This window comes from Austrofundulus limnaeus, unplaced genomic scaffold (assembly GCF_001266775.1).
Source record: "Austrofundulus limnaeus strain Quisiro unplaced genomic scaffold, Austrofundulus_limnaeus-1.0 Scaffold251, whole genome shotgun sequence".
Classification (NCBI taxonomy): Eukaryota; Metazoa; Chordata; class Actinopteri; order Cyprinodontiformes; family Rivulidae; genus Austrofundulus; species Austrofundulus limnaeus.
Genome location: NW_013952653.1, coordinates 502679 through 516790, shown reverse-complemented (window position 1 = coordinate 516790; position 14112 = coordinate 502679). Strand labels below are relative to the sequence as shown.

Below are 14112 nucleotides of genomic sequence, written 5' to 3'. Positions count from 1 at the left end.
CACACACACACACACACACACACACACACACACACACACAGCCGTGTACAACCCTTGGGCCAGTTTTGTCAGCTCTTCGCTGCTTTTCTGAGCACAAACACACAATACATTGTATCCTTGCATCTCCAGCTCTCCCTCTGCTCCTATTGCCACCATTTACAGCATACAAGCACAGGGCATGCTGGGAGAAATATTAGTTCAATCGGACAGCGGTGGCGGCTTGTTGTTTGGAACAAGGATGGAAGAAGGGAAGTGCAGCAACAAAGTCATTGTAGATTAAGTTAAAGGAGAAATATGTATGCAGTTACACTGTCTACTTTATGTAAAATTGATTTTCCACCAAACTTTATAATGTTGTTGTTTTGTGGAGAAAAAGCTGAATCATCACAATAAAACATTTTGTGTGGTTAGATTTCTGTCTTCTTCATTCTTTATAACCCACATCAACTCAGTGTTTAAGGTACTAAAATACCTGATAGAGCCTCATAATGATTTAAATGGAGCCTTGGGCTTTTTTATTTCCTTTCAAGGTGACTGAACCTTATTATACCATAGCATATGCTATTTCAACTCAACACCAAACGTAAATTCTGACTTGGGCTGCATGACTCTGAGGAATTCCATTGTGATGTTTAGTTTTATTTTAACATGTTACAGCATAAAACATTACTAGTTCACATCATTAGCTTTGTTGGAAATGAATTAATTTAATTTAGAAGTAAATCTAGATTCCCTGTTTTGAATATCTTAGCGAGCCTTTTTTCTGTTATTTAATATTAGACGGTTAGTTTTGGTGCCCTGAATGCTGGAGAAGAAGCCCTTCTGTTCCTTCTACAGATGGGTTGTTATGATTACTCCCTTCTGTAGGAGTGAGAACATTTCAAGGCTCACAACTGAACTGTAACCCTCGGTTTTTATTGTCTAACAAGGAAGAGATAAAGCGGAAAGAAAATGCACACAGAAGGGCCTTTGCAGAAAGCTGAAAACTGCAGAGGGAAAAAAATTCTGTTTGGCATCTACAGTACATTTTCTACCTTCAACATAGTTGTGCTTGTAATTAAAACAGGGAAACCAAGTGCACTAACAACAAAAAAGGGAGTTTATCAGACATTTCTTTTGGAGATTCATGCACATTAACCCATTGCAGTGTTGATGCTCAAACAATATCTTGTACAAAGCAGATTTAAAACACAATTCAGTCTTTAATCAGTAACATATAAATACCAAAGTACAACTTATTTTGTAATTTCAACCACATCTCACAAGCAGGAGGCATTGGCATGTAAACCAGGGCAAAAGCAGTGACTGGGGTCTTTCAACAACAGGGGGAAGATCAAAGAACTCTGAGCTTAATTTATTGATAGTAAACATGCAAAGCTGAAAAAAGCCAGCATGAGATTTTTGAAAAGCTTAGATTATACTGTTGCATTCGCATTTCCATGATAACAGAGTGAGATTTGTAATGATTTGAATTAATTAAAGCTTGAAGCGGACTCTTATCCACATGAATTCATCATGGGAATAATGGCATGTACCAAAATGTATGTGTGAATGTAAAATATGTATGTTTTCCTTCGGTTTAAGTGTGTAGAGAGGCTGATGGGCCTTTTGGTCTTTGTAAAAGAGCAGACACGTCATCAAAGATCCTCATTACGTCTCTCCTATTCACCTGGCTGCTCCTTTGTATTGTCAGCTCTGGGGAGTAAAGAAAGTGTCTGGGTTTTGATGCTGAGCTGGAAGGATGCTGCGGGGGAGAAATCTTAGTGTCTACTTTGTGTATGAGCACCTTTAAGACAGTTTTGAACAGCGAGTAGCAGCTCAGTGTACGTTGTATTCATTTGGTGATGGTGGATCACTGACTGTATTGATTTAATTGAGTTAGACAAAATCTGACTGCATGAACACGGTAACCAGAAAATTTTACGGAATTCCTTTTAAATTCTCAGGCAGCGTTTGCTTTTACTCTGTAGGGACAAAATAACAAACATAAATGTGCTTTACAAAATAACATATGGTGAAAACATATCTACAGCGGGTAAAATAAGTATTGAACACGTCACCATTTTTCTCAGTAAATATATTACTAGAGGTGCTAATGTGAAATTTTCACCAGATGTCAATAACAACCCAAATGATCCATACATACAAAGAAATCAAACCACAAATGTCCAGAAATTAAGTTATTTGTAATAACGTGGAATGGCACAGGGAAAAAGTATTGAACACACTTACTGAATTTTATCAAATACTTTGTACAAAAGCCTTTGTTGGCAATGACATCTTCAAGACGCCTCCTGTATGGAGAAACTAGTGGCATGCATTGCTCAGGTGTGATTTTGGCCCATTCTTCCACACAAACAGTCTTCAAATCTTGAAGGTTTCCTGGGTCTCTTCCATGAACTCTGATCTTTAGTTCTTTCCATAGATTTTCTGTTGGATTCAGGTCAGGTGATTGGCTGGGCCATTCCAGCAGCTTTAGTTTCTTTCTCTGAAACCAGATGAGAGTTTCCTTGGCTTTGTGTTTGGGCTCATTGTCTTGCTGAAATGTCCAGCCACGTTTCATCTTCGTCATCCTGGTAGATGGAAGCAGATTTTTATCAAGAATGTCTCTGTACATTTTTCCACTCATCCTTCCTTCAATTATTTGAAGTTTGCCAGTACCATATGCTGAAAAACAGCCCCACACCATGATGTTCCCACCTCCAAACTTCACTGTTGGTATGGTGTTTTTGGGCTGATGTGCAGTGCCATTTGACCTCCAAACATGATGTGTATTCTGGCATCCAAAGAGTTCAATTTTGGTCTCATCTGACCAGACTATATTCTCCCAGTATTACACAGGCTTGTTTAAATGTTGTGCAGCAAACTTTAAAGGAGCTTCAACATGCTGTTTCTTCAGCAGTGGAGTCTTGCGTGGTGAGCGTGCATACAGGCCATGGTGGTTCAGTGCATTACTTATTGTTTTCTTTGAAACAATCGTACCTGCTAATTCCAGGTCTTTCTGAAGCTCTCCACAAGTGGTCCTTGGCTCTTGGACAACTCTTCTGATCATTCTTTTCACTCCTTTGTCAGAAATCTTGCGAGGAGCACCTGGTCGTGGTCGGTTTATGGTGAAATAATGTTCTTTCCACTTCTGAATTATGGCCCCAACAGTGCTCACTGGAACATTCCGAAGTTTAAACATTCTTCTGTAACCGATGCCATCATTATGCTTTGCAACAATAAGGTTGTGAAGGTCTTGAGAGAGCTCTTTACTTTTACCCATCATCAGATGGTTCTTGTGTCATACCTGGTCATCATTTGGGACTGAACCAGCTGATATTAACTTGCACTGACAAGGGGCAGCTTGCTTTCTAATTACTGAGAGAGTTCAGCTGGTGTCTTGGCTTTCCATGCCTTTTTACACCTCCCTTTCTTCATGTGTTCAATACTTTTTCCCTGTGCCATTCCACATTATTACAAATAACTTAATTTCTGGACATTTATGGTTTGATTTCTTTGTATGTATGGATCATTTGGGTTGTTACCGGCATCTGGTGAAAATTTCATGTCATTAGCACCTCTAGTAATATATTTACTGTGAAAAATGGTAACGTGTTCAATACTTATTTTACCCGCTGTATATATATACAGTATGTATTTTGCCAAATGATATGGAATGAAAGAGACAACAAATAATGCTCAGTTCGAACTTAAATCTTCTTTACCACCTTTAGATGCCTAAAACATTGAGTTACTACCAGATCTACTGATTAGGTATTTTTCCTGACAAGCAATTGAACAGGTGTACCCAAGAGTGTAGATCTGACACATTCAGACATTTGTGGTGTTGTAGCCTCGAAAACTTGGAAGGTCCTTTAAAGGTAAATTTATTGTGTATATCTTATAACTAGAGTAAGTATTTCAGTGTTTTGCAGTGGTGATAGTTGTTGGGCACGCTAACAGATATGTATATATGCAGCAAACATGTAAAGCAGAAAAGAGATTTGTTATCAACACTTGCCATTTGCCAGTCCTTTATCTAAAACCAGGCCACAGGAAAACTGGTTTTGCCGCTTTTCCTTTTGCTGTATTCAAATATCCTCTTCACTTCCAATTTTTCCTCCAAAGGCATTAAGTCATACAGGTGAGACATTAAATAATCCACCTTGTTAATCTTGTTTACCATCTTACCTACTCAGTCTAGGCCCAAACCACACCCACATACACTCATGCTCGGGACACATATCCACACTCATTGGCTAAAGCCTGTTACCTTTAGACTGACCCTGGGCTGAACGTAATTAGCCTCGATGAGCTGTGACAAGACGTCTGTCAATCATTCTTTACCATGAAAAACATCAAATGAACAGGGCTGTGAAAAGTTAGCCCTTTGGATAGACTCTGGGATTTGTTTGACATCAGTTTTCTTACAAAATGTGATACAGTATTTTTAATTTGGACCTATTAGGTATTTAAAAAAATATATTATCTAGAAAACTGCAAGAAAACTATAGAAGTAATAAAACAAATGCATCTCTATTAAAGATGTATTAAAATACTTTTAGGCTGTAAAAAAAACATGTATTTAGTTATTGACAGTTCTTATTTTCTTATTGTGGACATTTGAATACATGCATATTAGAATTATTGACTGCATTGATTTATAAATTATGTTTAAATAATGACATTTTGAAACCTTTATTATCTTTCTTAAGGTACCCCAGGCCTGCAGATGCAGTTCAGAGTAGATAACAGTTTCCTGAGACCAGGAGAGAAGTGCTGGTTCCTTCGCTACCTTGCCCTCCACACCATGCACATCGACATCTGGGACAGTGACTCATTGCTTCTTATTGGCTCCACTGCTGTTGAGCTCAAGGTAAATGAGTAGGAAGTCAATGCAGTCAATCTGTGGAGTTGATTTACTCGTGTGTTATACTGACTGTTGACACGAGCTGTAGTAGTATTAGAACATGAGTTATTAATCAGGTCTGAATGACATTTTTAATTGCCCCATCAGTCAACGGTGTATAAAGCAGCTTTCTGTTTGTATTTTTGTTGTTGAATTATTGCATTCTTACACGTTTGTCATGGATTAACACTGCATTTGTTAGCTTTTTTTGGGCACATTTAGTGGAAAATCCAGCAGAGAAAACTAATCTCAAAAACAAGTTATCCAAACCAAGAAAACAGTATCACCAGTTTTGCTGAAAATTGGATTTTTTTCTAAAAATGTAGTAAGATCAGAACATTCCACCTCATTTCATATTCACAAACCTAAAAAAAATACATTTTGTTTCAACTGAAAAGAAGACATGAGTAGAAAATGTATCCTTTGTTTTTGGTTCAGTAAGCTTGAAAGCAACCCAGGGCCATTTAGTGCTTCTTTTTATCCATACGTTAAAGGATTAAATCAACACATATGTAGCTCTTTTGAACATATGGCTATAAACAAACGTAAATCAAGCAGAACTGTGTTGACATACAGCGTATAATTCATTCATTCATTTGTTTTATTGTCTTTATTCATTCTTATTGTGTATTTAGTAAAGAAAATATTTTTTAACATTTTTTTTTCTTTTCTGTTTTGCATCTCCAGTACATGTTGCGTCATGGTAAATCTGCTGTTCAGGCTCTTCACGAATTAGAAGTACTCACCACTGATTACATGGGAGAGGAGACCTTACTGACTGAAACAGATTTGGGACCACGCTTATTATCCAGCCCGTTGACTGTTCGCACTGTAGTCAGAGGCCGGCTCCACTTACGAACAGGCAACATAGGCAAGTACTGGAATGCTTTTACTGCACCGAGTTGTTATTTTGCTTATTGTGTCTTGATATAATGGTTATTGACCTAACAGCAAAATACAGTATATGTGCATTCAACTGAAAGACCCTTTTTATTAATGGGAGAGTTCCAAGGAGCTGGGAGGCTCACTATAAATACATATTCAAAGGGAATTATTAACATTTAATAATGGTTTCTATGATCATAAGGAGATGAATAATCTCAATAAATACCTGTTTACTGGAAAATTTTGCTTGCAATGATGCATTGCGATCATATGGATGTTAAACAGAATATGGACTTAATAAAAGTTCAAAACACATTAGGAACAATCATCTGATTATAGGTGATAATCCACACACAGTTACGGTTAATGCTTGAGCTCAAAGTTCATTTCCTACTGGTTACCACTGATGGTTTATAACTCACCATTAACAAAGGACTTGATCTGAATTCACAGTTCCAAACTAAACTAGTTAGGAAAAGAACAAAAACACATTTTTAATATTGGATCGCATCATAAGGTATTTAGCGTATCTATTAATCACATTTCCTTTGCTTTCTGTTTTCTGTCAGCTCTTTAGAATACGTAACTTTTTTTCTGTTATCTGTGCTCACATGCACTGTATCGTATTAGACTGACTTCCCACAAAGTTGTTGTCATTTACATTTCCATCTGTTTCGGCTGTCAGAGGACCAAAATAAGCGTGACAGTGTAACTGAAAAAAGGCCTATTAAGACCACATTTTTAATTGCTGTCGCTTTCGAAGCACGGCAAGTTTGACACCGCTATAACGACACCGTGATTTCATTTCTAAAAAGTGTGGCAGCATCGGACAAAACTCCTACTCAGGTATGTTAAAGACAATACCTGCACTTTTAATTTGGCTGTAAGTACATCTAAAAAGATTAGTGAGAAAGAGAATTAGAGGAGAGTGTATCGAAGTTATTCTCTCATTTGTTCCAAGTTCTGAAATCTGTCTTTTGCTAAAACATAGGTAAAATCTGGAAAATTTAACACAAGGTTATAGCTTTGCTGGTAAAGACATATTAAGTTTGTTCTTTGATAAATATAAGTTATAAGGGTCCTGAAATAATTCATGTGATCACTAAAATAGTTTTCTCGCATAGATACTATTTTAACGAACAATGCACTCTGTCTCCCATGGGACATGCACTCTCAGGCCAACATTTTAAATAAAAAAACTGTTCTTAATGTTTTGCCTGTTGAAATAAATGTCAAATAAAATAGAAAAAATAAATAAAATAAAGGATGGTTGAGAGTAAATACATGGGTTGAAGTACAAGTAACCTGTTAGAAAAAAAACATGTTAATATATGCTAGTAGAACCAGGACAACAAGAGAAACAATTAGTAGGGTTTATTTTGGATTTTGGGTTTAAAATAAAGATTTAGGTTCAGTGTAAGAAAAAAAGCCCTAAATTTTGTATTAAAACTGAATGTTTAATATTCTGGTCATATAAAGCCATGCATTTTGACTTGTTGTCGTCACTTTACAGTTATTGGTGCGTTGGGTTTGGAAAACAACGTTGGATCCCCAAGACTGAGAAAAATAGCAAGCCAAGGCAAAAAATTATCTCAGTGTGATAGTTCCACTTCGTCTGGCAACTAAGCACCTTGCGTCTTCCTTTGTGCTCATCCAATTTTGGACCTGGTGTGCCCCTGTGGCGCCATGGCAGCTGACGATAGCTTCCTCACCATTAATCAACTGTTGAAATGATATTCCCTCTCATAAACAACGCATCCTTCTCCAGGCCAAAGAAACTCTTAGCAAGAGCCATTGTTGGCCTCTAAATATGCCAGCACTTTCTCATTGTGCTTATCACTCAAAGCAGGTTGAGGGCGGGGGGGTTATTGGGTGGGAACGAAGGGGGTGGGTTGTGTCTGGCATGTAAATTCACATCAAGGCTTAGATATCCATCAGGGGCCCTGGCCGACAGTCAGAATCAATTTTGTGAGGGAGCGCTCGCGAGCACTTTTATTTGTTTCTGCTTCCATCTGTCGCAGCTTTTCTCACACACCGGCTCCTGTCTTTACTCTTCATCAGCGTCTTTCTGTTTTCTACCAATCATTCAGCGACTTCTTACCTTTTTTCACACATTTTCCCCCTCCACACTTTACCTGGCTGTTTGTTTTGTTATTTTACCTTTCCCATACCCACTGTGTTTCTTTCATTTTTTCTCCTCAGCGTCTGTCATCAAGCCGTAATGATTCAGGGCTCCTTTTTTTTATTTTTTTTATTTTGGTGGGTGGTAAAGCTGAGACTTGACTGGAATGATACTAACATACCGGTACGCACACAGCCATGCATGCTTATCAAATCATTCTTACATGTCAAGAACGCACACGTTCATAGGTACATACAGACATAAAGATGGGAATGTGTAATAGAGCGTGTGCAGGTTTCAAAATGAAGCAGAATGTCAAAAACTGGAAGCAGACAGGTGGAGTATATCATTGATATGCAACGATTTTTATTTATTTATTTATTATTTTAAGTTTGCTTGGAAGACATGGCTTCTTTCTGAATTTGAGGATTCTCCAAACGTTCTACTGGATGGCATCAAAAAGTCACACTAACTGATGAGAGAAAAACTGTTAAGCTTTGTTGATACTGTGCAGACACAGCTCCAGGATGGTTGAGGAAAGGTGCTTAGTAAATGGTTTATGATGAAAAGTGCAAAAGGAGGAGGAGGTGTGCTTTTGTAGCAGATTAAGATATATGAATGTGTTGAATAGCCTAATGTATGCCATAAATTCTTGAATACTGCTTGAGGCCTTTAAAGTTGCTGTGTGCTAAAACTGTGGCAAATTGAATGGTCAGAGTTTCCTTTGTTAAAAGTCCTGACCCACTGAGGCCAGTTTAACTTTAGATATTTCCCAACAGTTCGTCCTGTAGTATAATATTGTGATCACCAAGATAAAACGATGGGAAACAAATAGCTCTTCTCGTGTACTGCTCACTTTAAAGCTACCAGCTAACATTTTTTTCTACCAGCTAACATTAACTTGTTATCAAATTATTATGAGTTGTAATGGCTTTCAGTAAAAAAATGTAGCAAATTACCTTGTAAAATAAAATTAATTTCTCTATATGCAGTTAAAACTCTCAGGTCTCGCTGTCCTAACTCTAATTTAATCTTACGGTTTTCAGCTGAACACGCCATAAATAATGTTTTTATTTTACACCTTTAGAAGTAGGATTAGACCAAAAGTGAGCGTCAAAAATTTATCTGTCGACTGAAAAAACCAAATAACGTTTCAATAAATTATCGCGAGCTACGACTTAGGAGTAATTAATAAATGGAAATGATATATATGCTGTCAGACCTTTTCAATTATTCTACAAAGCATCCTTTAGTAAAAGCATTGTAAAGTGACAAAAGACAGTCACTTATTTAAATAAGAGACAGTTGTAAAATCAATACTGGAGCTCTGGAGGTTTGGCTTTGTTAAAGCATTGAACGTCTTTAAGGAAACAAAGGCAATACTCCCACGTAAACAATTGTATGAGCAAATAAAGCGTGTTTAAACTATGACAGCTGCATGCTCCTCTCACAAAACTGAATGATGAATTCATGGGACAGCCATTTGCGGATTTACTGATATTTATCAGCTGAAATCACATTAAACCGAGAGGAAAATAAAGAATGAGACATGAGAAAAGACACTATTAGAGAAGATATTTTAACAGTGCATTTTTATATAGTCAAAGCACTATATGTAAACTGCTTGGTCCCAAAGATAAAGCATGTTTAATATCGAATAATCTTTTAAATCTATGATTTCATTATGATTTTAAAGCCTTAAGCTTTTGGTAAGATACTGTGGACTTAGTAATGGCTTTTTAACAGTGATTAATCTATATTGTCTCTTTTAAACAGACAAGTAGAACCATAAACAACAGATGACAAATTACTCACAAGTAAAAGATGACACATTTGTGGCCACAGCATATCATTAAAAAGCACCACAGAGGTACACACAGCAAAGGAACTTCCCATGGTCTTTTAGTGGCATTTTTTTGTTTCCCTTTTATGAAACATATCTACCTCATTTAGAAAAGATTTCACATGTTGATGAAATGTTTTCACTGCCAATTTATCCCAGTGGTTTTGTTGCAGTGGAACTTCAATGATATGTTTTTGTGTTCGTCTAGTCCCTGTGAACAAAGGAAGTTGGTTTATGTTGGAAACTACTGATTTTATCATATCTGAAGATGATATTTTATATCATAACCTTTATTTTACCAGGCAAGACATTAAGATCAGGTTCTTATTTCCAGCTCCAGTGGCAAGTGCCAAAATGTACCCAATACCGCTGCTAGATGACATTATGTCATTATATTAGAGGTGGTCAACGTTTCATGATCAAAATGAGCATTTTCATGAGTTTGACTGAGACTTTTTATACTTTCAAGCCACTGAACACCTTTTCCTATATTGCTAGGCTGTTCTGCGCAACTTTTCAAAATTTTCTCGGTTTTTGTATTTTGGTGTCTTTTTTTCTGCTCAGTCATAATGCTTAATCTGACTCCAACAATGTCTGTATCATGGTGTTCACACTGCCCAAAATTATCTCATGGTCACACATTATTTATCTTGTGACCACGTGTTATTATGGCCACAAGATTCTTTTTTTTATTCATTGTCACCGGACGGGCGCTGTAGAAAGCAAATCTTTAAATAACTTTAAAATAATTTTCATTAAAAAGTCTCACGTTTGGGTTTTTGAATCAAGCATTTTTTCCACCACTTATAGGATGGTCAGCTCTACTTTTTACATGTACTGAATTGAGTTCACACAAATGAAATTTACAGCAGTGCCAAAAATATAGGAAAGCAAGTGCTTTTAATGTCAAGTTTGTAGTATTGTTATATTTGCATACAATAAGAAGCTCACACGAATATGACGGATGGGAGAAGCTATTGACGTAAAAAAAATCTTGCTGACTAAGTTTTTTTTCTTCCAAAGACTGACTTTCTTTACATCGACATGAACTCATACAAATAGAAAAACGTGTATCTGCTTTTCCAGAGTAGAAGAGAAGGCTGATTGGAACCTTCTTCAGACCTGACAGTGCTTCTTATCTGCAGCAGCCTGATAAGCCCTGAAGAGACTGGCTTTTAGAGCAGTAGGGAAGCATAGCATTTTAGCTAAAGCTGTCACAGATAGGAATTTACCTAATGATTAGTTTAGCATGATTTAGCTTTATAGATGCACACACGGTGTCTCTGTCGTTAAAAGCTTTTGCTGCTGACACAATTATGCCTGACTAGATCAACCTTGCCTTTAGCCTTGAGGTGAGGCCAAATCTGCTTATTTTGAAAGGTCGGTGGCCTGGAACGAGGAGGCAGGGGAAAAAAATCAAATACTGCAGACTACTTTGAAACCCCCTCTGTGCTTGCTCTCATTTGTTCTCCAGGCCAGTAAATCAGTAGTTTGTTGTGGCTTTAACCTCGAGAACTGCCATCGGAGCAAAGGGGGCAGGCAGGTGGGGTAGCCCAGAGTGGGGTTATTGTCATGCAACAGCGAGAGGCAGTCAATAAATTTGATAGAGTTCAGCCTCCTGGCACTTTGTTCACCATTACTCTTCACCCAGACAAGGCAGCGCTTCAATAGATGTGGAGGAGTTTCTGTCTGCAATAGAAGCCCGGGGTGTTAGCTTGAATTTCAGTGATGAGAATGGTGGGCCGAGTCGGCGTGATTCAGTAGTTAGGGATCGATAATAGGACCAAGACCAGGGCGTACACGCCAGCCTCAATGAGCTCTAAAGTATGTATTATTTGAGGAGTCTGATGATGGCTCTCGTAATAGACAATTAATTAAAATCGTAATTGGGTTCCCCATCATTAGATTTGTTTTATTATCGACACTGAACACTGGGTGATGTTTTTATGCCTATGATGGTTTAAGGTGTAGTTCTATTCAAAATGAAAGCAATCTTTGGCTTTATTGCAAAAGGGAAATGCCTATTTAACACCAGAAAGAATATGTTCACAGTAATATTTGGAAAGTATGATTCAGGTAAATACATGCAGCTGAGTTGAGTGGCCAGGGTAAGGTGATGGATGACGAGGAGCATACTTTGGGATGGCAGACACCCCTCCCATTAATCTGGAGAACAGTGCTGTCTGTCGTTGTTTGCATAACAACACCAGCTCCCCATTACTCATTTAGCCGCTGCCCATTATCTGTTTGTTGATGAAGGAGTTTGCCTCTAAAAGACTTGAAGGGTGCTTTTGGCTCCTCTTCTGAAACTCCTACAGGCTAACTGATGTGTCAGTTCTGGGCATCAAAGGCACCTAATTGCTGCTCTCACTATATTTTATATAAAAGCATCCTTGACGAGGTGTTACACAGCCTCTCAGGGGAAAAAAAAACGTATGTTTCTTTTAAGCACCTCACTTGGACATGCCACGATTTAAAGTCTAAAAACCGAAAACTGCTACTAGTAATATAAGCATTTTGTGAAAGTGCACGGAAATTAAAACAGATTTCAGCTGTAAGTTTTACTTTCTCCCATTGTCGACTGCTGCAAATTATACCTAACACACTCCTGATGGTACTCTTAGCTGCAAAATTACATAGAAATCTTTTGACCCGTGGTATTTACAAATGAAAACGATGCTGTGTGAAATGGGCGGCCAGTCCCTTGCAATTATCTGTAACAGTTGTGCTACTAGGAGTTTTGTTTACATTTTCAAGATGTAAACAAGCCTTTTCAAAAAGAAGTGAGTATTTATGATGGAATTTTGTAGGAAGAAACAAAATATGAATTATTTGTTTTTATGGAACAAACACTATAAAGTCCTTTTCTACTTACCCTTAGAGACTATTATTATTCTGACCAATGAAAACATTGTCAGTTAGGCTGAATGCCAAGGTTTTTTTTGTTGTGAAAAGTTTAACTTGATAAAAATTAAAAGCTTCAGATTAAGTTCTTAAGAAACATTATGTAAAAAGTTAAAATTTAAACAAAACAATTGTTTTTATTATTGTTTTGACATAATTTGAACTCCATTCTGCACTTTTAGGGATATTTTCTGTAAGTATTTACTTTAAAGCTCTGCCTTCCTCAGGTGTTTTTCTGTCTTTTCCACTGAGTATGACTTTATAAATGCTCCACAGGCTCTCAGCAGGGTTGAGCTCAGCAAAAGATGATGGCTGGCTACACACTTGTGTTTTTTTCTCCTTTTTTCCCCTAGAATAAGAAGTCTAAGGCTTTAAACTTCTAGTATAAAGTGGAAAAAAGTGGTGTTTTTTTGAGGTAATGAAAGCATTGCTCCTTTTGGTCTTTGGTAAGAAATGACTCAAATGTATCTTTGAATCAATCAAACTCTAAAGAACCTAGAAACTGACACATTGGCAATTTAGCTTCTTTGTCTACAGCAGTGATTCCCAACCAGGGGTATGTGTACCCCTTGGGGTATGCGAGCATTTTATAGGGGGTACATGGAAAAATTTCCCAGGTGTGTAAAATTTTTTTTTTTATAATAATAGGACTGGGATATATAGGACCCTATGATTTCCACAATGCAGAAAATGCAAATGGAATCCAGTATAAAAGGCAAGATCTCCAGGAATTTTCTCATTGGGTGTATTTGATGTATTTTGGACACTGCTGTTTTCTGCACCTGCCATTACCTGATTTATTTACTTATTCACTTTCAAGGCAATGTTTTTATCTTTGTTTAATTTGAGTTGAAAATAATAAAATGCCTGAGAATTAAACGTTCTAGGGGGTTAAATAAATAATTTTCATTTAATAATCAGCTGTTGTACAATATAGTTTTGGAGAATCATCATTACGTTTGACAGAGGGGGTACTAATGGTATGACAAAATGGCTCAGGGGGTACACAAGTCTAAAAAGGTTGGGAACCACTGGTCTACAGCACAATATCTGTACTGTCTCCTTGTTTAGGCCTTCATTTCAAAGGTTTTGTGTTGCCACATTTGTCCAAAATTTGATCAACAATTTTTCTCCAAGCCTTTTAATATAGTGATAATTTTAAATTGACCATAGCTATAAATATCAAACAATAATTTATCCTTACAATTTTTTAAAGACATTTTAACATAAACGTTACAATGTTTCAATAATCCTCTCTTACATTAGTGATATATTATTAGAGAAAATATGAGGAAGAAAAACTAAAAGACTGGAAGTTTATTTGATTGAAATCTTTCTGAAATATCCAAACAGTGGTCTCTGCAGTACACAGGGGGAGTTTCTTGTTGTATGGGCTGAGTTTGTCCAAACCGTGATTGGCAGAGTTTGGAATATAGGTGGAGATTCTTGTGAGGGTGGAGCTTGGCA

General features: G+C 37.1%; 1 protein-coding gene across 3 annotated transcripts in view; it reads left to right on the top strand.

The window, feature by feature from the left end:
• The window catches only part of nphp4 (nephronophthisis 4), a gene marked incomplete in the record, with an annotated part of 156485 nt that overhangs the window by 116996 nt on the left and 25377 nt on the right, over window positions 1-14112 (top strand). For all 3 annotated transcript variants that reach the window (XM_014020399.1, XM_014020398.1, XM_014020401.1), the window contains 2 exon segments: window positions 4698-4858; window positions 5579-5762. In XM_014020399.1, the coding sequence (XP_013875853.1) occupies window positions 4698-4858; window positions 5579-5762 (345 nt within the window).